The sequence below is a fragment of the Gasterosteus aculeatus genome, chromosome 16 (assembly GCF_964276395.1).
Source record: "Gasterosteus aculeatus chromosome 16, fGasAcu3.hap1.1, whole genome shotgun sequence".
Taxonomy (NCBI): Eukaryota; Metazoa; Chordata; class Actinopteri; order Perciformes; family Gasterosteidae; genus Gasterosteus; species Gasterosteus aculeatus.
Genome location: NC_135704.1, coordinates 15,735,312 through 15,762,376, shown reverse-complemented (window position 1 = coordinate 15,762,376; position 27,065 = coordinate 15,735,312). Strand labels below are relative to the sequence as shown.

Below are 27,065 nucleotides of genomic sequence, written 5' to 3'. Positions count from 1 at the left end.
CTGTGACCCTACATCCCGCCTAATGCATTATTTATCCGCTGGACTTATTGATTTATTATTCTTTGGTCTACATTTCCGCTACCCGCTGTTGCTGATGTGTTACTGTACCTGCTTGTGCATTATTCAAATGGACGCTCGTGGTCATTCTAATGGGGGGAAAACAAACTTTAGTATAAGTACGCCAGGGAAATACTTCTTTGAAATGCCTAATGTGGACGGGGAGGGAGGGGGGCGGGGGGTCCGTACTTTGAGGGGGGCTCAATGGGCATGAAGGGCCATAACCGTGTGTGTGTGTGTGTGTTTGCCTCACAGGGGACCAGCCTTGCTCTAATTACTGCTCCCTCCAAGAGTTGAAGGCTTACCCTTTCCCTCAACTCTCCCTCCCTCCCTCCCTCACCCCTCTTTCACCCATCTCCCTTTTAGCTTTCCCTCCTCCGTTACATCACCAATGTCCTCCCTTTCTCACTTTGACCTCACCCCCCCAATTGCACCCCTCCATCTCGCCGCCCCGCTTGGCATGCCGCTCCCCTCGCTACCGGACCCTCCTCTCGCGGCGCTTAACCTCCAACATCCCCTCCTCTGCTGTCGCCCCATGCTGTCATCCCCGCTTCCCTCTCGCCCTCAGCGTTTAAAATAAAGAATTAAAAGATGAAAAATAAATTGGGGTTCAAGGATAGATTACAGGTTGTTTGTATTACTCGCAAAACACACACAGAGAGAGAAAATAGGACTTGTTAAGCTCTTCAAAAAGGCGCGACGTAGAAGGTGTGACTGCAATTTGTATGTAAAGCACAAGAAGAATGAGCTAACATTATAATTACAATGTGAGGAGCTTACAGATGTGCCGTTATGTCAAAGATGCTGATCTTCATGCAGCAGATAGCAGATAGATAGCTACTCAAGTTCAGCCGGCAAAAGAAAATGAAAAATCTTAATCTCATTTCTGCAATTTGGGATTTGGTCCATTATATAAATGATTAAAGCATAAACAGGCCGTAAGGCCCCCGGTCCGTGGCACAGTAAAATATAGGCCGGCAGTCTCCAGAGTTTTGGCTGTTTGAATAAATTTCAGTTTGCATGCAAACTTCAAACTGAAAAAAAAGAGACTGCACATTTACTTCATTTTGAAAAATACAAAAAAAGTATTTTTGACAATGAAGATGAACAAGATCAACTAGAATAAAGCACGTGTAATATTTTCAATCTACTTAGATTCAGAAAGTGTCTGCTTTTGCGTGTGCATGTGTGTGAGGAAGAAACAGAACTAGAAAGCTCGGTCTTTGTTCTTTGTCTTTGTTCCTGAAGGCTGCATATGCAAAGAGAACAAGGAGCTCCAGGGAAGCAGCCGGTAAATCGCCTTCTTTCACCGTGTCACCACACTCAGATTTGACCTTTTCTTTCCCTCTGCGTATTTTTGAGGAGTAAGCAAAAGCAACAACCGGTTTGGTTTGTTTCTTTAATAGTTACTTTTCATTTCCGCCTGTCAACAACTTGCTTTTCATATATTTAAATGATGATGTAATGAAGATGCAGCAAACTGAGCAACATCATCACTTAAAAACCCAGAGAAATATCAGAACGACTGATTAACAGCCAGTTAAGAGGAATAAATTACCTCCACTCTTCCATGAGAAAGAACAGAATGACGACTCTGGAATATTCACGACATCACGCTTCCCTTAAGCCTTTATCGGTCGAAAAAAACTAAAACAAATATTCAAGTGTCCCAGTCCGACCAGTTGAAAAGTGATATATTATATATAGGACCTCTCGTGGCTCACACTTTCTTCTAACGCCTTCTACTTCCTTTCTAATGCTGCCATGACTCACAACGAGCTCTCAGCCGCTAGCGAAAACACAAGTGAGACCCAAGACACCCCCCCCCCCCCCCCCCAAAAAAAATAACACAACGGCTCCTCTGGGCACAGACACACAGTGAGGACTTGGACTCACACTGAGCAGTACTTCTCCAGGAGAACTTGCCCATATGTGACGCTCCTCGTGGTCATGTGCACCACCTTGACCAGCAGACGAGGGTACCCGCCAAAATAAAAGCAGACGGCCAGTGATTAGGACTAGTAAGGCATCAAGGCTGATCCCTGAACGGGGCGCGGACCGCAGGTTGGGAAACCGCACTGTGGTCTGGTGAGTTTATCAGATTCCGTGCTCCATAAAATGCTATTTTTCAGAGCTACTGAAGCTTTTACAACCCCATTTTTATCAAACTGAAGTAGATGTGGTTTCATTTGAAGTGGACATTTGGTCGGTTTCTATGGCAACCAAAGCAGGGAAGAGAGACTTGTTGAAAGGTAAAAAATAAAAGGATTATATTTTTAGATGAGAGGTCCAGTTAAGGTCCTAACAATAAAGAAAACAACACGCACACACACACACACACACGAACATGGCCAATGAGAGTGAGAAGGGGCCGTTCCACATTTGCGTTTTTGAATGGTAAACTGAAGAGAAAAAAACTCAGTAAACGACTGCAAACATCTGGGACTCACTTCGCCTCTTCTTTCTATTGTACTGCTCTTTCGCACTCCATCCCTCTGACGCTCCCCGTGCTGCTGGCAAAAAGGCTCCCCGAGCGAATGGGAGATTGACAAATGTGTCTGATAACAAGCACATGCTCACACACACACACACACACAATTCACGCGGACACACTTGCAAAGCCACACAGATGATTGGCAGCCGTGACATCAGTCCGTGACACACCAATGACTTTCTGTCATGACGTTTGACTGGCAGCTGGTCCTACTGGTTTGTCAGTCACTTCTTCTAAACCGTATTTTTTGAACGGCATCACCATCCCAGGCCGCGGGTTCTTCGTAGTGACCAGCTGGAGGAGCGGGACGAGGCTCACGTAGCACAGGGAGTAAATACAGGCATCAGCTGGAGGTGAAGAAAATGACCACGCTCTAATCGTGACCTTCCTGCGCTTCATTCCGCTCGCGCGTTTTCTTGCGGCGGCCTGCGTTCTCCAATCATGTCGCTCAGTGGAGCTCCAAGTTCGGCTCGGTTAAAATACTGTCGTCCGTTTTTCCTTTTGGAAGTAAATGAAGTGTTCGCCGGGTGTGATGTTTCGCACGCAGAGGCGCTCGCACACCAAACGGAGGTGAGTACACCAGAGCACGATTCCAACAGAGCGGGCCGCCGCGCATTAATTACCATAGATTGTCATGAATTCACACCGACTTGCGTTGTGAAAACGAACAGTGTGCACGAATCGTTTACGGCACGCGCGGACAATCAGAAACGTGTCCCTCTTTGCTCCTCGAAGACCTTTCACCCCCCCCTCACCTCACGGAGACCCATACTCATATCCGTACGCGCACCTCGTGCAGCCCAACCACGTGATGACGCACGTTGGCGATGGTCGTGGAGCGTCGGCTGGAGGGACGTGCGTACGTGTCAAAGATGAACACAACTGCAGACCGTTTGGAAACGCGCACACACACGCACACACACACACACACACACACACACGCACGGCGTCTGAGGAAGATTCACAGCTGCTGTGTGCCAGCTATATGACGACCATCTGACGTTGTGACCATGTTTCATCACCACATGATTATTCATGACGGTAGGATGGTTACCGTCACTCTCACACACACACACACACACACAGATGATTGGCATGACTGACTGGCAGGTGGCAGCAGTTGAGATGACAGCGTGAATGAGCAAGCTGCTCATTTGAAATGGTATTTTAATCAAACTTGAACAGCACATTAAACAAATTGCATTCAGCGGTTTTACTCCTCTGACGGTAAGCCGCTTACTGAGAGAGGAAGAGAGGAATGCACTGCTAACGTCGAGGCCGTAGTTTAAAAGGTAATGGTGGAGACACACGTGTGAACCAGCCAACAACCGTCCCGCCCGGGAGTGGGGTCGAGTATCACACACCACCTCCCCTCTTCACCATTAGGCCAATCAATGCTGGCCCCGAGATGAATATGACAAATCAGCGGCGCGGACGAGATTGAACTGCGCTGAATAGCACCAATTTGCCTTCGCAGTCTACCTCCATTACACGCAATCAAACGCAGATAGGGAGCCGGAGCTGGAGGGAGCAGACCGGAGAGGGAGAAATGCAAATAGTGCAAAGTTTACGGAGGTTGGGGTTGTGAAAAGAGAGGGGGGGGGGTTCCGGATATATGGCTCGATAAAGGGAGAGGAGAGGAAGGGTGGAGATGGTCGCCGGGCTCTAATCAAGGCCCTCTCATGGCGATGAGAGATGGGGGTGTAGAGGAAAGGTCGGAAACATCCGCGGGTGTGTTATATGGCTTCTTAAGGCACTTAAGGAAAGACGTGATGGGGGAATTACTGGTTAGTTGAAAGGACGGATGGGAGGAAAGGTGCGCAGAGCGGAGGCTCGCTTAGGTTAAACAGGAGAAACCCTCGAGTGTGCAGCGTAGGCTGTCCAGGCAATAATAACAGATGGTGCAGTTGATGGTGGAGGAGAGATGGATGAACGGAGAAAAGAAAGGGATTGGGCGGAACCGCCCCCCCCCCCCCCCTCGAACTCTGCGGCACTTAAAGCATTGCTGAGATGGAAAGACAGGGCGAAAAAAAAGGAGGGACCTCTTCAGGTGTCTCATTTATCGCCCTCAGAGCCGTAATGGTAAAAAGGGCGGAGGAGGATTGTGGGGAAAGACGGAGGCGGAGAGCGAACGATTGAGATCTTCAGGTGTGTAATGTGTGCATATGTGGAATACATCACGTCGGGCATGAACACAAAGGGTAAGAATGAGTCAAATGCCCACCAGATAAGTTTAAAATGTATTTTTCAGCTGATTCTCTCTCTCTTTCTCTCCTCTGCGCCACAACAGATAGCGACGCATACATATTCATGCCAAGTTGTTTTTTCTCCTGTGTCCTGAATGATTGACTTCATAGACTGAATAGCCTGTATCATATCTAAAAGTACTTCTTCAGGTTGAATTGAATTGTGGCGCATTCAAATGTTTTTAAATTGGATTACGTGCGTGGAATGATTACTTTGAATTAAAGGGTCGATTCTGCGTATTCGTAAAGAATATATATATACATATATATTTGTCATATAGTGTATTTCATTTAGGATGCTCCGAGCAGTGAAACATTTAATTTAAAAATGAATCCATACAGCAACATCGAATATAAACAGGCTTATGAATCAAGAGCACTTTTCACTCTTAACTGCACGACTATGACATCATAAAAGAAGCACCTTTGCTCTGTGCAAGAATAGTTCTCACTAGGGACTAAACCTACAAGGAAACGCAGACTGGAGTGAGAGTGAGGAAAACAGGGTGGAAAAGAGGTGAAGAAAACGGTCTTTCAAAGAAAATAGCCAAGAACCTATTAAATCCAGTGCAATTAGTGCATATTACTCTAACTGCGTAATATTTCACTTTAAATGACATGCAATTCTGTGATACGATCTTTGCGGCAAAGTCCGACTTTGAAATCTGGAAGTGTTCTTCTGTGTTCTGGTTCACACAGACTACTTTTGTCAAGAGTGTTGTGAAGGGCAGCGGCTGGATTCTCCAGATCAAATTGCCTGCGAGTGTTTTTCTTAAGATCCGAATCTATGTAATGGACGTGCGAAATCCCTTTTAAGAAACGGCCGCGGTGGAAAAAAACCCCGATGTTAGGTAGCAATTAAGGTAGAAAGTACAAATTGTTCGTGGAAACACTCTGCCCCATTCATGCCGCGTGTCCACTTAAATGCCCCATTCACAGTGGAAGATGGAGTGTTTAAGTTAATCATATGAAATAGTTCTCACTGATAATTTGCCGCGCCTCTTAGGGAAATTGGGGCGCCGCTTTGAGAGTGGTCTTTGTGTGCTTGTGGACGCGTGACAGTGTTTCATGAGGGGGGGAAAAGGACCTCAGTGTCCCTGTTAAAAGGTTTATCTTAGTCTGATACAGTGTGAACACACATATACGCCCTTTCTGGCAGAGAATATACGATGTGTTTGTGGACGTGGGGCCGTGAGTCTTTGTGTCTTTGTGTTTTTGTTGTTGCGGCGATGTAGATACAGCTTACGAAATGAGCCTCAAAACAACACAGGGAGCTGTAGTTTAAGGGTTAAAAAATATCCGGATAGAAGAGATTTTAGCAGGTAGTAGTATACAGTAAGTACTGTGTTTGCCATTTTAAATAATAAACAGTACACACAAAAGGCATTTGACCACAAACGCCTGATTGGGACCAACAGCTAGAAACATAATCAGGTCATCTGCTGTTTCTCAGTCACACACACACACACACACACACACACACACACACACACACACACACACACACCTTAGCAGACCAAAGCCTATTTTCTTGCTCTTCTTCTCCGTCTCCTCGGGCTCCGCCGCTTTCTTTCTCTCTTTCTCCTTCCCTTTCCCCTTGTTCTTTTCCTTCTTCTTAGCTTTCGGTTTCTTTTTCTTCTCCTTTTTGCTTTTGTCTTCCGTCCGATCCGCCAACCCCTGGCGGGACGAGCTGCTCGCAGGGGTGTCCCGGCCCGAACTGGGCTCCGAACCATCGTCTACGGCGGAGAGAAGAAGGGGACCGGAGACATGGGGATTAGATGGGAGTGCAAAATGAGGATGCACCGTGGTGCGTCCACTAGAGCATCTTTGTCAGATCTAAACAAATAAAATCATGTATATTATATGAAAAGACACTCAAAATATTTACAACAGTGGATTCAATGGACTCTAACTAAGATTACAAATGAGGTCCTTTATGGAAATGCAAAACCTAATGAAAGATTTATGATTGGAACCCTGATCAAGAAACAATACGTGACACAAGGCAAACAAAAGGAAAAACAACAATGTACATACTCACTACTTGAGAGCTGATACACACACGGGCCCATTATGTTGGACGTTTTCTACTCAACACATCGAGGTCGGATTTATTAACTTTACAGTGAAATAATTAGGATAAGATAATTGGAACACAGAAAAGACGGTCAGAGCATAAACTCTGAGGCCTCATTTCTTCTCCGACAGACTGGAGGGCCGGCCTTGAATAACAATGATTACACACACAGACACACACACACACACACACACACACACACACACACGGAGAACACTTGTCAGATTTCATAAGATAAACAAACCAAATTAGTCACTTGAATTGAGATTTAACCTTGTGTGGACATTCCCTTCAGACTCAATTACAAAGGCTGTCTAGTAACCGAGTGGTATTGGAATTGTGTATTTCTGTCTGTGTGGATGTGCGTGTGCACCACACAAGTCAGTGGAAAAACAAATATATGTACAGTATATACATATATAAACTAAAAGCTCCTGTTTAAACGGTCTTCAAGGAAACGTCCAGTCATCATTGTTTGGACTCACGCATAACCATTGAGCAGACGTTGATACTGTGACACATTTAAACCACGCTGGTCCCATTCAGTCTGCAGACGCCCGTCCGTACTCTGTGTGAGTACGGAGACATAGGAAGTATTTGCTGCATTCAGCACCATAATCCATCCCAGCTGAAACGCGCCATCCGAGCCGGTGACTCAAAGCCTCTGTTCAATACTCCTCTTGACAACCAAATTTCAGTGGAAACTGTGAAGAGCTGCAGTTAGCCAGACTCGGCTCAGGATCCCTCATGAACGGTAGCATCGCGCAGAGCCGCCAGGACGTCTCCCAAAAACGGACAAATGGAGGGTGAGAACCATTTACATTAACACAGAGGAGAAGATACAATTCAAGCCCCGAGAGGAGCAGAGAAAGAAAGAGGGGGGGGGGGGGGGGGGGGGGCTCGGCGCGCTTCCTGTCAATTAGCAGCAGCTCGGAAAGTGCTGAACATTTAGAAAGACTGTGACAGATGTGCCAAGTGTGTGTCTGTGTGTGTGCGTGTGGCGTTGACGTGCCCTATTAGTCCTATCCTGTGTGAACGTAGTGATCTGAAACAGCCCGACTCATTACTCCAGTGGTGACTGATAAGAGCTCGCTGCTAATAACACAGCCGGGAATTGAAAAAAAAAAACCAAGAATCTACCATTTAGCTCCTGGATAAATATTTAAAGCTAGAAGCAGAACCAAACTGGATCCCCTCCTGTGAGACGATGCTGCAGCTTGGCTTCATCCGCGTTGAAGCTCTGAGCCCCGGCGCTCCTCTGGCGAGCGGTGCTGTGACTTTGCTCGCAAACGTAGTGGATTGTTTCATGCGAAACTGATCAAATGAAACAGCGGTGGCTCACCAGATTAATGTTGGGGCATTAAAGTAAGATGTGTGTCATCATTGTAGATTAATTAGACATAACTGGACACATGTCAACAGGAGCTACTGGGACCTCCCCTGATGGGGGTTTGGCCACAAGTGGAAAATGTTTCAAAGTTTCAGTGTGAAAATGAGTGGGGAATACAACACAAACGCAGAAAGGTCAACTTCAACTTCATCCCTACCGTCCTCTTCCTCGGGTGGCCCGTCGTAGGACTTATCGATCGCTGCTCGGAAGCTCTCGTTGCAGCCTCTTCCTCTGACCATATTGGGGCGAGGTCGGTGGAAGGGGAGGAGCTCGTTGTTTCTGTTCACCTCTGACATGGCCGTCTGGAGGCTCTCCAGAGAGCTGGACTTTTTCAAGCCGAGGGTCGGGCCGAGTTCCACCGGCGCTGACGGAGACGCTGGACACGGAGAGACAAGGAGGCCGGGATCATGGAAATGCAGCAATAATAAAACTAAACCATTGGAAGGATGCAAGTCGAGTAGATATAATTCACCTCTCACGTCTATGAATGTGTTACTGCTATTGAAAACACTGCTACAGAAAAAATACAGACCACTTGTTCAGTGTGAAGACACACGGAGCACATCCTTTATTATGGGGCGAAAAGATTCAGAAAAAGAGGAAGAGCAGGTTGTGCTCCACCAGAGAAATACTCACTTTGATTCATGCTCGTGAAACCTCCCACCTCGTGTCAAAGAGCGAGGCGGTGTAATCACATTCCAGCCCACTATCTACAGCAGCACAGCCTCCACACTTGCCATCTTTCACATGAGCGAGACCTGCTCAGCATGCAGGCGGACTGGTCAACAGTGGGTTACACCTGGCTGCGCCTTGCTCTGATTGGTTTAAGTAGCCTGCGGAGACGGCGGCCGGGAGCCAGAAAGAGCGCGAGCGACGCGGCTGAGCTGTGCGGAGCGGCGCCAGGAAAACCAAAGAAACAGTGATGCAGTTAACTACGCTGTTGTTGAGTTTGTGATGGATGGGAGGTCTGCGCCACTGTTGCTGGTCCCCCATCCATCATCCCAAGGAGACGGAGAGAGATATTACTGAGGGAGGGAGGGATCCGGCAGCAGATGATGAAGAGCAGGACGGATGAGAAGAAGCGATGGTGGAGGTATTTAAGGGGGGCGAAGGTAAAGGAGCTTCACAGTACGTAATCTCTACAAGTGGTGCACAAAGCGTGCTCATCCAGCGGTTAACGGCACCCCGCTGCAGCGACCCGGCCGGAAGCTAATGACACGCTGAGGGTGGATCAGGTTTCCAGCCCACTGCGAGGGTCCCGCCTCCGGTGGGCATCGCCGGTCGAAAAAAAAGGGAAAGGGTAATGTGCGCTTTTAGCGTTTTGGTTTGTCGCTGTGTGACACCTCAAACGGGGGAGACACGGATGGTGGGCAAGACGGGGGAGAAGAGGGAGGGAGGGGGCGGAGGAGCGGCGGCAGGCGGAGAGCAAATTAAGTCTCCTCGGGGGAATACCACGGTGGCAGAGAAGGAGACGGAGAGAAATGGGGTGGAAGGGAGAAAGGCTGGGCTCACTGCCAGCTCAAAATACTGGTAATCCTCACACACACACACGCACACACACACACACACACACTTTGGATTCCTTGCCAGCTCCGGCTTGTCGATATGATGCCACTGTGATTCATGATAGCAAAACCTGCATCACTTTAGCTAATGATTCTCTATCCACACAGCTCCTGTGTGTGTGTGTGTGTGTTTTTACTCAATGCGTAGGAGATGAGAGAGCTGATGTGACTTTCACATCTCTTTAAACAACCATTAAATAGACACACACACACACACAAAGGGTAATAAGGTGCAGAGAATGCATGCACATACGTAATGTAAGTCTGCGGCTCAGAGAGGAGACGGACGAGGGCCGTGACGTGTGACACTTGCATCCATAAACACAGCGTGCATGACATTCAGATACACAGCGAGCGCTGCACGTGATGCAGGTGCTGTGTGAAGAATCTCTATGGAATCCAGCAGCTGGAGTCTGGCCTGATGCTGGAGTTTACTTATACAGATCTAAGAAGTTGTCTTGGGAGCAGCAGAAACTGCTCACATCCACGGATGTTCCCTCGGAGCAACAAAGCGGACTTGGTACAGAAGACTGTCGACATAATTCAACTCAAATGTCTATGAACGTGTTACTGTTGTGTACTGCAACAGTAACACAAATACAGACCACGTGTTCAGCATGTGGACACAGTGATTAAAAACTCTGTATTAGGAAAAAGATTTAGAAAAACAGGAAGAGCAGGTTGTGCTCCATCAGAGAAATACTCACTTTGATTCATGGTCATGAAGCCTCCCACCCCATGTCACAGAGGGGAGGGGGCAGTGTAATCACATTCGGGTCTGCTCTCTACAGCAGCACAGCCTTCACACTACACACACACACACACACACACACACACACACACACCATCTTTGATGAGCGAGACCTTTTCTTCAAGCCATCTTCATCAGGAAAATAAGTCCCGGTCACCGGGCCGGCCGAGCGTTTCCAGCGTGTTATAGGGGGATACTAACTTCGTTATGACCTGTAACACATCTGCACGAAAGCATCTGTATTTGTCTGTATTTGACTCCCGGCGAGCGACTTAATAACTTCCAGAGGCTTAACGGGACTGTGGCCATGTGCCTGAAGCGAGGCGGAGCCATAACCAAAGGCCAAAGAGCACGACGGGCTCCTCAATCGGAGAAGAAAGTGGCTTTAAAAAAAATAAAACAGCTATTTTTAAAAGACGCATGCCGCATATGCAAAACAGATAAATAAAAGTCTATTCCGGGGCCGAGCGTGGCGCGTATTCCAAAATGGATGATCCACCAAAAGGCCGCCAAGGACGGCGGATTAGAGCTGCCAGTGACATTTGAGCCGAGGCCACCGCATGAAAAATAGCGTGAAAAAAAACACTTTTTGATGCATTATTCCTTCTCCTCACACTCTCATCAGAGAACTCCTCCAGCCAACATGTTTGCCGTCGCCAACAACGCTGTGAAGCCTCCGGCGCGCGGTCACAATACATCGGTAATCCAGCACGCTGAGATGTGTCAGTGTTTAGTCACGCATTGCTTTCTGTAGATTAATGCACTCCGTGTGAAGAAATAGGCCTGTGAGCACAGCGTAAGCAGGCGGGGGTCATCGTCCACTGGGGGGGGGGGGGGGGGGGATCTACGGCGCTCGGTTTAGGGCGGTTTTTAGGAGAACACACGTGTGTACACACACTGTGACCCCAGAGTCTGTTTGCAGAAATAAATAGCGTTATAAATAGCTTAGTGATGTTGGGCTGAACCAGAACACACACACACACACACACACACACACACTGGGTGATGACCATGCATCTACATACTCGTACATGAGAAAATACACACTTTCTCTCTCTCTCTCAAACACACACACACACACACACACACACACACACACACACACACACACACACAGAGTATTTTGCTGTGAGTAGCAGGATTTGTGTCATAAATGTAATTACTTCCGTCCAACTGTAAGATGATAGAATTAAGCTGCTTTTAGAGAGCGAGAGAGAGAGAGAGAGAGGATGACAAGCAAGACAAGAGTAACAAAGTGGTTTGAGGGGGGTGGGGGGGCGATAGTGGGGGGCTGGCAGAGAGAAACAGGCGCGGTGAGAGGACGCTACAGAAAGAGAAGAGCGAGAGAAAATCAAACGGGGGAACAGCAAGCTATCCCAGGGCTACTTGGTTGGCAGGAAGGCAACGGGCTACTTGGAAAGTCAAAATGGCTCCGAGGAGCGGCTTGGCAGCCGGCCGCCGCGGCGCAGCCAGCAGATTCGACTGCGGCAACGACGTCTCTGCAGTCCCCTGAAGCGCACGTTGGAGGCTCTCGTAAGGGGATGAGGCTCGGTCTCACTCTTCTATTTCTGCATCGTACAGACCCGGGGCCTTTGTGTTCAGCGAGAGGATTTAGCTTCTCTTAACGTCCCATCGGGGGGGGGCGGAGTTCCCTCACTTCAGCAGAATAAAGCGTGTGGAAGAAAACAGAATAGTGGGACCCGTCTATGAATGCATGTTTCAGAGGACACTTACTGAATACTACATTATCGAGCGTGTGCGTTGTGAGGTCAACGGTGCACACGAGTGAGAGTCTACGAGAGGGAAGATTGTGAAGAGTGAGTGTGTGTGTGTGTGTGTGTGTGTGTGTGTGTGTGTGTGTGTGTGCGCGTGTGTGTGTGTGTGTGTGTGCGTGTTCGATGAAGATCTCCATAATGATTGAGCGAGTATCATCAATTGCAAAAGAAATACTTGGAGAACATATCACAACAACAAGGTAGCGGTCCTGATAACAACTGTAGTCCTTTCGATATTGTGAAGCAGGACAATGTCCTCAGCCACATTCTAGCAGCGGAGACAGACACGTAGTACGTGTAGAAATGTCAGAAATACACTGATTGTAGTGTTCCTGAAATGCGTCTCTGGAAAAGAACAATTCAGCTTGTCCACAGTGAGCGGAAACAAGCCTCAGTGAACGAATGTCAGTGCCGTGTCCTATAAGTGAGATGGGTCGCCGCCCCCCCCCCCCCCCCCCTCCCTCCCTCCCTCCCTCATGCGCCACACGGCGTACAGCACCGTGCACGTCAGTGATCAGTGTCTCCGGCCTCATGGAGACGAATGGCTCCGCCCGCACCAGGCGACAGCGCTGACCATCTCCTGATTACTGCTCACCTTTATTGGCTTACTGCGGGAGATGGAGGGGGGGGCGGGGGGGGGAGGGTCAGAGGCCATTCAATACACAAGAGAGTACACGCAGAAGACGGGGAAACGCCCGAGTGCGCTAAACACATCTGACGGAGCGCGGGTGTATGTAAGTATGAAGGCAATGAGGGTGGAGAGGGGGCGGGCGTGGGGCGGGCGGCTGCTTGGTTCAGCCCTTCGCGTGCTGCGTTGAGGGGAACCGGCGCGGAGGGCGAATTATTCCGTCGATCCGCAGCGGCCTATCGAGGTGGCCGGCGGGTTAAATCCACAGCGACGGAGAAAACAATGAAGAGGGACGAATAAAGGGAAGGAAAATGAAGAGACAACCATAGAGAGAGAGGAGGGGGGGGAGGGGGGGCTCTCTAAAGACACCGTCTTGGCAGAATCTAACGTGTGCCGTATTCAAAGTCAAAGTTCCACGAGGGACAGATCCAGACAATGGACGCAGCTCGTTCTAAGCTCCTCGGCCTGTTCGTCAGCCGCTAAGCCTGAATGGCGTTGGCAAGGAAGAGAGTGAGCGAGAGAGCTACAGGCTGACGGAGAGAGAGAGAGAGAGAGAGTTGTTGGTACGACGATGGAAACTTCCACAGAAGCAGACGGGCATTTTCGCTGGGGAGAATTACCCGCTGGCGCTTGCCGTGGTCGCGTGGCGGTTGTGCACGGGAGCGAGTCCTCACAAGTGAAGACGAATGCTTCCAGACAACGAGAGACCATCCGGCACCGGTGCAACTGTTACGACGCCCACACACACACACACACCTTCTCCCCCCCAAATGCTTATTACCACTCCTGTTGGATATGCATGGCTCAATAGGAACACGAGTCTGAACGAGGACCCCGAATGTTTCACACTTGGAGCATCTCTTCTGTCACTGCGTCTGGATTTCGTGCGTTTCTTCTTTCCGCTGCTGATTTGATTCATTACCGGAACGTCGCACACGCAGACACAAACACACACGACATCCCAGCATTTCCGTCTCCCTGTTTCATTCAGCATGTGAGAACTAGTTTACTGATGGCTGTTTGAAAAATTGGCTGCGCTGCAGCCGCGGCACTCGGGAAATGCATTCAGTCCCCAAAACACACTCAGTCACACAAACCTGCTTATTTCGCATAAACAATATATAATACGGTCTCCCATTTTGTCTCTTTGCATCTCAATTTCCTGCTGAATTATAATATAATATGAAATCTTTCAGGATTCACATTTTCCACATGACGAAGGAGACATTCCATTACCATAGCTCTACTCGAACGGTAATGGTTGTATCAACGTGCGTGTGCGTGTGTGTGTGTGTGTGTGTGTAGCGGTTTTCTGTGGTGTGTGGAGGGGAAGACCATAGCTGAAAGTTTCCCAGAAGTCATTGTCTTCAGACTCCTCGCTGGCCGAGACCCAGACCCGTCTCCCCGAGTCCCTGCAGCTGCCGTCTCAGCGCCGAGTTATTAGTTATAAAAGATACATTTGAGCCGAGGGGAGCCGGGAGGTTTGGAAAGAACTCTGCCGCTTGCCAGGCACGCACTCTCTTTAACGGCCCTCTGGGCCTCCCGGCCTCGTAAAGCAGGAAGCACGTTGACACGCTACAGGTACAGGAGGAAGAGGGCCGCGTAAATATTATCAAGTCGGCAAATTACCAGGAAGAATCGGCTACGACTAGAAAGCTCGGTTATGGGTGAAAATCAGTCAGCCGCCACGTGGTAAGATGGAGATATCAGCGGAAGTGCATGAGAATATGATTATTATACAGCATTAAGTTGTCCCCGGGGGCCCTTTGACATGTTCATCAGCCCGGGCTTTACACCTCCTCTCTAAGTCCGGACCTCCTCCCACTCAGAGGACGGGCGCACCGGCAGCTGGAAGCCATTCACAGTTGTTCGGGCTCTTTGGTTTTCTGACGCGCCAATGTTCCATCAGAGGAAATCAAATCTGTCGACGACGACACCGGCGGGATTCAATCTGCTGGAAACCAGAAGCTTTTGTTCAGCAACACGCAAACATCCCCCCCCTGCTTTCCCATTCGTACGTACCTCGTGAAGAACACATTTAAGCGCTGTTCCGAGCTCCGGCTCACGTCTTGGAGTACAGTTACACCGGAGCTACGGAGCCAGGATGGGAAACCGAAAACTCACCGCCAATCTGCTCAGCTGTTTGACGATGAAAGGCCTCAATGTTTTACGAGGGGGGGGGGGGGCGGCTCCAATAAAAGAATTGCCGAAACTCCCCGTCCTCATTCTTTCCCAATCTCCTCATATCACCTTTCTTCTTGCTGCCTTTACAGTGGTTTGTGGGTCGAGTACATGAAAGTCAGCCCCCGCTCTACCGCCCCCCCCCCACCGTGCAGCAGAATGTGGGAAAGAGGCCCGGTCTGATTGACAACAATGAAGTGGCGGACGGCGGGACACGCGGATTGGAACGAGCTTGAGTGCTCTTACTTCCGAAGGAGCTCCAAATAAAGTGTGCGCAGGCTGAGATGAGACGTTTGAGGGCATCACTTGTCTCGGTGTCCCTTCTTTTCCACGAGAGTGTCCTCTCTAATTCTGATTCGTTTCTCCGTCTTTCACAAGTGGCCGTCCTACCGGCTTTTCTCTTCTCTCTCCGGTCTTCTCAATGCAAATCGAACTTTCATTTGCACTTCCACAGAATGAAGGGGATATTCATAGGAGGAGGAGAGTAGGGGTTCAGGAGACAGAGAAGGAGGGATGCAGGGAGAAATCCAGCATCCAGCTGAGTGATGAGGATGAGGATGATGATGATGATGGGGAGACAGAGAACCACCTGGGGTTGTTTTTAAAGATAAATAACCAATTTCTTTCTTCTCTAAAATACATACAGACACAAACATCTTCCCACACTCTGAGCTGGGAGAAAGAAACGGTGGCCGTGTGAAAGTGTACAATAGGTCAGCGGTTGGTGAATGAGTGTGTGTGTGTGTGTGTGAGTTGGACTGACCTGCATCCAGGGACCTCATGTTGCTCTCATCTGCCACTGAAACCAAAGGAACACGTGTTATTACATCACCCTCTGCGTTCCCTTCGCTTTTTTATTCCTTTGGCAGACACATGCAAACATTGAACTGCCCCCGTGTTTCTTATCTACATTACTTCTGATCTCATTGCACCCCCCCCCCCCCCCCCCCCCCCACACACACACACACACACACACACTCTCCCCCCCTCCATGTTTTTCTTGCCTGGTTTTACGAGACGGTGCAGCAGCTTTTCCTTTCTCCTGTGATGTTTGTTTGGATTTGGTGCTACTGAAGTCATTTCCCTTCCTCCCTTCTCTCTCACTTCATTTGTCACCCCCCCCCTCCCCCCCGGCCTTCTAGCCACCATCCCTCAATCTCCCCCCTTGACCTTCTGCCCTTCACCCTCACGTCTCCCAATGTTTTCCTTTTTCCTTCAGTTACATCGGATCCATCCAGCAGTGCTCTCCTCCCTCCGTCCCTCCTTTGATCAGCGCGCTCGCCATCACTGCTCCTTGTTAATCCTCCTTTCACTTTACGTCTCCCCCAGTCTTCCTTTTGCTTTTTCACCCCCCTCCGCCCCATCCCACTCTTTCCTAAAGCCCCAAAAAAACAACTATACACTCACACACACACACACACACACACACACACACATACTCTGACCACAAAAACCAGGCAGTAATACGACTTCTCGCAGCAAATGCTTGTCTAATGAAAAACAAGCCTGGAGAGTAATTTGAGCCGTGTGTGTGTGAGTGTGTGTGTGTGTGTGTGTGTGTGTGTGTGTGTGTGTGTGTGTGTGTGTCTGACGGCATCTGTCTGCGGTGAGTCGACAGGACTGCGTCAGCCGGCCGGTCCGCTGTGTGCGTGTGTGTGTGTGTGTGTGTGTGTGTGTGTGTGTGTGTGTGTGGCTGCGTTGGCAGAGGATGGAAGAGCGAGAAGTAACAGCAGTTCACCGCTTGGCACCGGCATTGAATTATTAAGGAAAGACAAAGAAAGTAACTCGCTCAGGCCAACACACACCAGACAGCACCGACCCTCATCATGTCTCAGAATGTAGATCTCACAATCAGAGGCGGGGTGGTGTAGTGGCCCCTGGACCCCGGTATTGCTGGGTAAAAGTCAAATCTAAACGGGCGTCGGGCACTTTGGGAGCTATCGGGTTTGTGACGTCGGAGCAATCGGTGCTCCGGGACGGGACGGAGGGCGGGCAGAGAGGGGGAGAGATGTCAGGTCCTCAAAACACGCACGTTAACCAAAGATCAATCTGTGCAGGCTGTACTGTCACCAACGAATGACAGGCAGCGAGACAGAGACAGAGTTACTAAGCTGTTATTACCGCGCCTGATGGTTTGGCGTTGACAACGTGCCATCTGAGGAGGCAGGAATTAAATCTTTATTTGTTTGTTGCACATTTAGCAAAGTTCAAGTGTGTAAAATACAAAGGGAGGGGGGGGGTGGTGCAGACGTACAGCACACACCGCTCAACTGGTCTCCATCTTTTTTTTGTCTGATTGTCTCTGACACACACAGACACACACAGCTGGCGGTAGAAGCAGCTCGAGGAGGAGAACTGAGGGAAGTGACATTTGAGACAATATGCTTTGGTTGTGCTGCACCATCTGCACCACCGTCATATGAACCAGATGTTTGCATCGCCTCAGACAGACACACGTGCGCTACACGCATTTCTAATGTTGACATTTTTAACAATCACTGAAATGTCAGTGAGCCCTCGCAGAGAGCGCATCGGTAATCAGAGAGCAACAGGTGACAAAGCGGCTTGTGGGAGGCCGGATGGAAAAGGTAACAAAGTCTTTTCCCGCACAAATTGAAAGACTAAAATGAAGGTGAATTAGAATCATCCATCGTCACTGACATTTAGACTTGATATGAAAGGAGAGGAGGAAGCCGTTGCTGCTCCTTACGTTCCTACAGGGACACAAGTGAGACAATCAGCCGCCGCTCCGCTTCCGGGGAACCACGCATGCATGCTGCGTGGTTCCCCGCCTGCGTGTCGGCTGTGTGTGCCGCGTGCGTGTGGTCGAACGCGCCTGCATGCGGCTTTTTTGGGGGTGCAGCAGCCATGCATTGCACTTCGGCGAGGACGAGGAGCATGCTGCCGCCATGCAGAGCGGATCAACAGAAGAGGTCTCCCCACCAGTGTGCTGCTGGTTCTGAGTCGTACCCAGGTCCATGCTCTTGGAGGCTTTGACGTGCTGGAAGTGGCGCTGGCTCCGGTTCTGGGCGGGACACTGCGGCTGGGCCGGGCCAGAGGTGTGGAAGCTTCCTCTGAAACACAGCAGTCGTTGGTTTCATTTTCATTGCAACTACTTAAAGCTGCCTCGTCCACTTGTGTCCTTAGTCGTGGTTGTTACACATTAGCGTATCACTCACATCACTCTGTGTGGTAACTTATGTTCAACATTCACAGCCACAAACCTCTCCTGGAGATCAGAGTGGTGCTTGGAGCTGCTGAAGTCTGTCTCATGTGCGTAGAGCTCCCCCTCCTCGTCCTCGTCCATGAAAGAGAGACTCCCATTGGTCGCTGAAAAGAAAAACAACACAGAGCCGATGTGATGGCGCACGTTTTTAATAACTTGCTTGAATTAATTTGGGTGATAATAAATACTGACGTATCTCATTTCCACACTGTGCATTCATATGCTAAGCGTGTTTGGAACACACGGAAATTCCTCACAACGCAAACTTTCTTTCTTGACTTTCTGGACCTAGCGCGGCGAGCGCATTTAAAACGTGTCTCGACTTCTCAGTCTTCGCTGTCTCACGTCATCTTGTCCATTTAAAAAAATACTTAGTAGAAGTCCTCGTTACCAGGGAACATAAAAAAAAGATATTTCATTCCTAATTTCATATTTTATCTTACTGTGAAAACATCTCCTTCACAAAACAATTTGTTTGTTTGCCAAAATTCTTCATGCCGGCATAATAATTAACTTTTGCCATCCTTCATAATGCAACTCAGTGTGCAGAGAAGCAAATGTACATTTTGAATCATTCAACCATTTACTGAACTCCCCTTCCCTCCTGTCCAGTCACTATCAAATAAAGGCATTATTGGGTCTTTTTGTCTACTGCAAAAAACACCGTTGGCCTTCAACACCTTCAACCGCAAAAGGGTGTCGGAAGCGTCACGGACACGCTCAACAACAACTCCGCTGACAAAAAAAAAACACAACTGGAGAAAGACAAACGGAGAGATGAGCCGGCGGATGAGGACGAGGACAAAGGGAACAGAAAGAGGACGGACGCGGCGGCGGCGGCACAGATGCAGCTCAGCGATGCGGCCGCGTCTGCCTGACGAGTCCGTGACAACCCGATACGCCACCGCGGCGCTTGCGCGCAGTCATCACTTGTATCGCGGCACGCGCGACCGAAAGGGAAGCTGCCGGGGAGGAAAACAGGCGCGTCTGAAGATATCACTTCCCCTCCCCCCCACCGCTCTCTGCACTAATCACCTGCTCTATTTTCCTTCTGGTCCCGTTCTTGCAATCGGATATTTGGTCTGTCATCTATCTCTCCTCTCAGATCTCCCATAAATCATTTTATCTCCCACTTGGTTTCCAGCTCTTTTTTTTTTTCTTTCTAAACTTTCTCCCTCCTCCTCCTCACTGCAGGCACCTTAATCAGCAGAACTGTCAAAAACACATTCTTCTTTCACCTCACACACACACACACACACACACACACACACACACACACACGTCTGTTCTCACTGACTCCCACTCTTTGAAGTGAAAAAGGCATTTGTTGTGCAGAGAGTAGATCAATGGCAGTTTGCTCCCATAGCAGATATATAAATCCTTTTGCAACTGCACTTTTTCTTCCTTCCATCTGTATTAGTCTGCAACGTGTGCTCATCTTTCTCTAAACCACCCCCCCCCCTCCCGTCCCCGTGAGGTGAAGCCAATGTGCCACACACATGAATCTCAGGGCCTTTCACTTCATGTCCTGTAATGCCGATTGATGACTTTCTCAAATCTCAATGTCCGCCTGATAAATGTCTTTCAAACTCTACATATCAAGGAAAAAAAAAACAGTAAGTAATGACACAACTCCGATGACAACATCATGGTGCGAAGATATCATACAAGTGGTTTTACAAGCTGAGTGGCAGCGAGTGTGTGAAACCAGTGAAACCAGTGCTCCCATAGCTAGGCTCTAATAGAGTGGCGATACTTTGATTTTACAACACAATCAGTTTGCTTCGTTGACAACAATCGGGAAGACGGAACCATATTTGAAACCGGACCTAAAACTGTATTTTTTTCTAGTTGACGCCAAGAAGCAGATGAACTCTCCAGAGAGACAAAGTGAGGGGAAGACAAAAAGAGTGAGAGAGAGGAAGAATCACGCCGGCAGAGGGGACGAGATAAAGAGGCTGATCTAGAAATGCAAAAATAACACATCTGCATAAATACATATTGCAGGGAATCATTAAACCCAATTTATTCTCCTGCAAAAGCACACGTGGATGCAAGAGAATCATTTCTTCGTTTTCATTTGGACTTCAGTGCAAAATAAAACGGATTCACTGTGTGAGATAGTTCACTTGCTCCGACCGATAACATCTCACACACTCACAACAACTCACAGGGCCTGAGAAATGTGCTTACTGTGCGCCGTGCACACACGTGTGTGTATGTAAATCACACCGTGGCCGGGGCGAATTTGAACAGCAAAGTGTATTCAAGGTCAGAGCTGTTTACCACATTCCCAGTAAACACACAAAAAGCACACTGTTTGATACTGGCCAACAATCCCTGAACCAACACACACACACACACACACACACACACACACACACACACACGGAAGCCTTGGACTCATTTCTGGACAGGCTCAGATATCATTGGGTAACAAACATATGAATTTGCACACTTTTTAAGCAAACCTGAACCCACACAGGAAGATAAAACAGGGAGGACAACACAAGCATGTATCGAGTGACACAAGCTGATACACACACGCACACGTGCAGATGATGTAGGAGCAGGAAGCAGGAACAGAAATAACTCTTTATAGCGGAGCAAACCGAGCAATAACTAACAACCAGGACAACCTTGAGAGAGATGAGAGGAGGAAATGAGGAGTCTCATTTACGGCTCCGTGCGGACGGCGATCGTATCGCTTGTGTTCAGTTTGTTTTATCTGCACACTGTTTGTTTTTCATGATTGTGAAACTTATTTAGTGTTTTGCTGAAATGCGATGCACAAAACAACAATAAAAGAGAATCATGTTCAGGTTAAATCAGATATGGAACATTGTTCCAGTCCTCTGGATAAAACCTCCACTTTATTTGAACTATTTTAAATAGTTTTTATATCTATTAGATTATACCCTGTGTGATCACTGTTGTGTAAAGTAAAAAATGCAACACATACCATCTTTAACACCTTGAATAAATTAACTACAACTTTGGTGAATATGTTCCTCCCTGGGTGAGGTTATCTTCAAGCTTTTATTATTATTTTACTTTATTGAAAAGCGTCAGATAAATGAAATGTCATGTAATTGAAGTCCAACACCCCAGGCCTTTTCTCAATCGCCAAAAATTACAAATATATGAAAAAAAACCTTTGCTGTGTGTGTTTCAGAGACGAGGTAAGAGGGGACGGGGGACAGAAGGAGCGACCGTGTCTCACCCGCCGGTGAGCCACCATGTCCACTCACCACTAGAGGCGTAGAGGGCGTTGTTCACCATGGGGGGTCCCGACTGGCCAGAGCAGCTGTCGAACGAGCGATCGGGTGATGCACCGCGTTGGTCCTGAAACAGGGAGGAACTGCATTTATCACACAGGCAGATATCAACGTCCTGAAACGGCAAGAAACATGTTAGCCAAATGTTTGTTGTCGTTTTTTTTTTTTTGGTGTGTGTGGTTTGCATATGGATGGGGCGAGGGGTAATGGGGGAGAGGGGGAGGGGCTTCAGAGCCGTCTATTCAAACACAATTACACGTCGAGGAGGAAGATTAAAGGGAAGAGGGGAGACATTTAAAAGACGGCGGGGGGGATCAAGGCGAAAGAGGGGAGCGCTCTTCCCACGGCCCATCGGGTTGTGTGACGGTGTTTAGCAGCGCTCACTGTGTGTGTGGCAACGACAGTCACACCGACAACGAGGACTTCTAAGGACCCCGGAACAATGTGTTGACGCGGCTCTTTGTGCGTGTCTTATCTTTTATTTATACTCCCTGTGTGTGTGTGTGTGTGTGTGTGTGTGTGTGTCAAGCCATTAGCATGTGGACGTAATGAATTCAGCGGCGTATTCTGTATATGGACTCGGGCCTCCTCTCCAACAACAAAGGACACACATCGGTAAGAAACCCCCCCTCGTCACCTTCTTCTTGAGTCGCCCTCCCGCCGAGCTCAAACTGCTTCCTGCTATCCCGCCCGGCTTCTCTCCCCAGCTCGAGCCCAGGACACATCACTCTTCAATGTGTCAGAGGACCTCGGGGACCCCTGGGACCCCCCCCCCCCCCCCCACCTCCCAGCACACATCACCCATTAGACGGTGAGGTACTGCAATCCGATCCGTCTCCAAAAAAGGCGTTTTTACAAAAGGGGGGCGGGGCTTAGAATAAGCTTCTGCCCGATGCCTCGCGTGCGTCAGTCTGTTGATCTGAACAATCCAACCCTTTACGAATGAGAGGGAACGTTAACTACAATTGAGCGAAATAGACAAAGCGTTTACATGTGAGGCGGCTGTAAACACAGCGCTCCATGGAACCCGCGTGGAGCGTACTCATGGCGGGTAAAAGGGCTGTTTGGGTCGTTACCAAAGGAAAAGAGCAGCGGCCTAAAGTGAGAGAGATTAGAGACAGCCGGCCGATGGATGAATGCAGCAGGAAGAAAAGAGTGAGCAAAAGGGGGAAAGGACATTGAGCAGAAAAAGGAAGAAGGAAAAAAAAAAAAGGTAGAGTGGTCCACTTGTGAAATGTTAAAAGCATCAATACTGAAGCCCCGAAAGGCTTTAAAGTAGCATACAGTCTCTCATCTATCTGCTTTTATCTCCCTCTCTTTCTATCCTTTCTCTTGCACTCTTAAGAAGAAGAGGGGAACATGGATGCCACTCTTTGATGTTGCCAACAGCTTTCCCCATCAAGCTATTGACAGTGAATGCCCTGCAAAGCCGAGCACACCGCTAAACGCACAAGTACGCCCGGTATTATTAAGCACAATTACCTGAAACTAACGCAGCTCGATACAACAGGCTCACAGTAAGTCCAGCCCTCGCCACGGTACGAAAGCAGACTTTTCACAGAAGGCTGCAGCCCGCGGTGCTATTGAACTCCAACCACTTCATCCTGCGAGGCATTGCTAGTTTTCCGCCCAACCCAATTATGTCAAGAAAGGGAATTACAGTAATTACATTCTCAGAAATAAGGTTACTCAAGGGTTTCTTCATTAAAGGTTCTAACAGGACCGTTTGCCTCTGGTGCACGTTTTCTCAGAAGCAACGGGGTAAATAAAGGGGGTTTCTGTAAGAAACTGGACTGAACCTCTCCCTGGAGGAAGTACAAGAATTAACAATAAGGTTAGAAGGGTTAGAATTATCTACGTGGAGCCAAAGACGGGTTCGCCCTTTGCGGACAACCCGCAGCACCCTTTGAAGTCCTGAACCCTGTGGGTTATCGAGTGTTATCGGTGCCTGCGAGTGCGCACGCCGCGCAGGGTGATTAGTGTAGGCTGCTTTGTGACCCGCCACCAGTAGGGATACAACAAGCCTGCTTTGTTGGTGCCAAGGTTTTTGTACAAACGTTCTTCAGAGTAAAAGGCATCAGCTGAAAGGCAGCTGAAGTGAAAGGAATCTTTTTGTTACTCGGAAAGAGACACAGCTGAGTGAAGAACACTCTGTATATAACACACACACACACACACACGCACAAAGACAGACAGAAATCTGAATAGCTAAAGTGTAAATGCTTTTTCGCTGCTGCTAGTAGGAGACTAGTGTCAAGTGTGTGGGGAATGAAAGGAAGGGCTAAAAGTCAAAGGCAAGTAGAATGCACTGAGAAAAGAGAGAGAGAGGCTAGGAGACACGGAAGGGAGATGAGAGAAGTACGCATGTTTGTACGCTCATTCTAACCTGGATTCTGTTCATGTCAGACAATAAAAAGACACGCCGAAGCCTGTTAGTGATGCATTTAACGCAGGAAGTGTCTCATCTGAATCTATCCGCTGAAACGGATCTATATGTGCATCATCTGGTTTGCGTGTTTACAGACGCGCCACGAAAAACAGTCCGTCTGTGACTTTCACTCGGCCCACAAAAGCAAGCTTTAAAACATGTTCAATTAAAAGGCTTGTTCGCTAGGGTTAGTTTGAAGTGGTGAGAGTACATTTTGGAAAGCGGCAGCATCCCAGTGACGGCAGCGTGCGCTTTGTTTACTCCTCTTTTATCACCAAAGAGGTGAGAAGAGCTGCGACAATTAGAACTATTGGAACAGCAGAAAAATTATCGACAATTATTTTCAAAATCTACTTTTGTCAAAGTGAAATTTAATGCAACGAGGAAAATTGCTTTCAGCCTAGATAGATGTCCTGCTTTTCTCTCTGTTTGTGTTTTACGATGTGTGTGTGTGTGTGTGTGTGTGTGTGTACCTTGAGCGCCCTCAGCACCACTAGTTGGATCGTCCCTCTTACGTTCCCTTCCTGTGACATAGAGCGGCGGAGCGTCTCCATGGCGACATGATTGGACCTTCCCATAAGCGACTCTCCGTTCACCGCTACCATCTGGTCATTGACCTGCAGACGGCCATCCTGTGAAGCACGCACACACACACACACACACACACACACACATCCAGTTGGATTCAGACCATTTGTGCATTTGCAGGGCGCCGGATTTCAGAGTTGTGCGTGTTGTACAAGTGAAAGTCTGTGGTGGATTTAAGGAACATGGAACCATGTGGGTTTGTGTACACCAGCGCTCCATCCACGTGTCCTTGTGCTGTTGTTTCTCCCTGTCTAACAATGGGACTGATGTCCCTAATGGCTCTAATCACTGAGCTATTGATAGGGCGCCATTGTATACATGCACACACACACACACACACAGACTAACATCCATCAGCTCCATGTGTCTTACCTCCCTTGTGTGTCTGTGCAAAGATACTAAGCAGTGTGCGTTTGTCCGTCTCTTTGCGGTCTGTGAGGTGTCAAGCGTGTCCCGGTGAGCCGGGGGTCAGAGGTCAACAGAACAGGAGCACGTGGCAGTGACAGCTGAGGTGTCCCCCAGAAGAACGCCACATAAACAATGAGTTCCGTCGTGACGTATGAGACTCCTCCCGTCACCTTGTACGCCGCCCCGCCGTGGATGACGGACTTGATGAAGATGCCCAGGTCCTCTCCCGTCTCCCTGGACTTGTTCCCCTTGAGGCTGATGCCCAGGCCCGCCGAGCCGGTGTCGTTGAGGGGCACCTCGAACATGAGCTGCTCCTTCCCGCTCTCCGGCACGAAGCCAGTCAGACGGCACAGCTCGTCCTTCTGGGAGGGACGGGGAGAGACGGTGATGGGGACGAGAGAAGGGTGGGAACACGGGGAGGAGAGTGAGGTCAGCTCATTGGGCTTCAATAGTTTCCAAAAAAAAAAAAAACCCTAAAAGCTTTTCCATTTGAGAGAAACCATCACAAGGAGCTTTCAGCTAAATTCCCCCCCGAGTGAAAAATTGCAGCCGGAGGATATTTCCAAAAAAACAATACAAAAGAAAAGCCATTTGGACTGCTATCTACGCATTCCTTTTCTATTCTCTGCCCTGCAATAGCAATAAAGTAACCTGTGCATCTCACAGAGGTAATTGTAGAATACGGCGCACACAGAGACACTCAAAGTAGTGAGACGGAGGGAATACAGCGAGAGGACAGAGAGAGTGCACAACAGACAGAGAAACAAGGACCCCAGGAAGAAAAACTAGCATCAACACGCGGGTTTGGCAGTAATGACATCAGACGAGGACGTCTCGGGAAGAAAGAAACAACGAGCGAATCCCTTCGGATGAAAGTGTGCGTTTGAAGTATGAATCACGCTGCAGTGTAATGGAACCCATGAGAAGGTATCTGACCTCCTCCACCCATCAAGTGTCTGCCTCGGAACAGTTCAGTTAATGTTTCTAAAACGTCAACGCGATGTGATCAGCAAGTAAGATGACAAACAGACGGAGGGTTGTACGAGAGAAAATATCTAAAAAACACCACCATAGTTAAGAAGGATTTGTCTTTACAATGTAAGGGCGCCGATATGAGTGAGTGCACGGGCGCTGTTATGGACCCGGACAGGATGGCGTTTGGTCTCATGACGTATCAGAGACTTTTTAATGAAAAGCCCCTCCTTCTTCCAAGTGAAGAAAATAAAATAAAAAATAACACCCGCAAACACAGAATAGGTTTGCTTGGTTTACAGGTTTTTAGCATTGTGTTGTGTGTCCTTGCAAACCAAAGTTACACATGTTGAAGTCCATTGGTGTGTGTGTGTGTGTGTGTTTGTTCTTGTCAGACGTCGTTGCACGTGCTTATAGAAAGTCAGTCGGGCGCAAGGCTTCGGTCCGCCTGTCTCTGTGTGTGCGTGCACTGAGTTGTGTGTTTGTGTGGGTCAGCAGTGTCAGGTTTAGACGGTGTTTGTCTGCGGGGATTGTAGGTTTAACAGCGTTAAGCCGACACAAAGTCCTCTACTACGCAGAAAACTGTTTTTCCCGCTGGAAACTCATCAGACCGACTGTCCGGACCTGATAGGAAGCTCTGCGACCTTGGAGAGAGCTGTTGCCTACTTTCCGCACATGATTACATTAAGTATGTAGGGGGGGGGGGGGGGGGGGTTGTTGGCCTCAGAGATTGTGTCCAAAGTAATGTTTGTGATTTAACGACTTCTTAACGTTTTTTTTTGCCACCATTTGTTGCTGATCCGATCAAACGTCCGCGCCTTGTTAATTTATGATTTGTTTTCTTGCACTCAGCATTGGGACACAATGAATCAGCAAGAGGAGGACGGCTGCAGAATGAAGTTTTGAAGCAGCAGCTTTGGGGGTCAGGGCCCCCCACAAGGCCGTGAGATGCTTTATGGTATCTGACAATACGATACAAGTGCATTGAGAACGAAGCACAA

General features: G+C 48.6%; 1 protein-coding gene across 6 annotated transcripts in view; it reads right to left on the bottom strand.

The window, feature by feature from the left end:
• The window catches only part of LOC120834297 (partitioning defective 3 homolog B-like), a 133,561-nt gene that overhangs the window by 50,010 nt on the left and 56,486 nt on the right, over nucleotides 1-27,065 (bottom strand). For 2 of the 6 annotated variants that reach the window (XM_078091236.1, XM_078091239.1), the window contains 8 exons: nucleotides 25,263-25,454; nucleotides 24,570-24,728; nucleotides 21,642-21,735; nucleotides 18,389-18,494; nucleotides 18,135-18,238; nucleotides 15,928-15,963; nucleotides 8,422-8,640; nucleotides 6,305-6,533 (listed from right to left, as the gene is read on the bottom strand). In XM_078091236.1, coding sequence (XP_077947362.1) covers nucleotides 6,305-6,533; nucleotides 8,422-8,640; nucleotides 15,928-15,963; nucleotides 18,135-18,238; nucleotides 18,389-18,494; nucleotides 21,642-21,735; nucleotides 24,570-24,728; nucleotides 25,263-25,454 — 1,139 coding nt within the window. Of the gene's footprint in view, nucleotides 1-6,304; nucleotides 6,534-8,421; nucleotides 8,641-15,927; nucleotides 15,964-18,107; nucleotides 18,239-18,388; nucleotides 18,495-21,641; nucleotides 21,736-24,569; nucleotides 24,729-25,262; nucleotides 25,455-27,065 lie in introns of all 6 variants that reach the window. The other 4 variants (XM_078091234.1, XM_078091238.1, XM_078091235.1 and 1 more) reach the window with 3 other exon arrangements.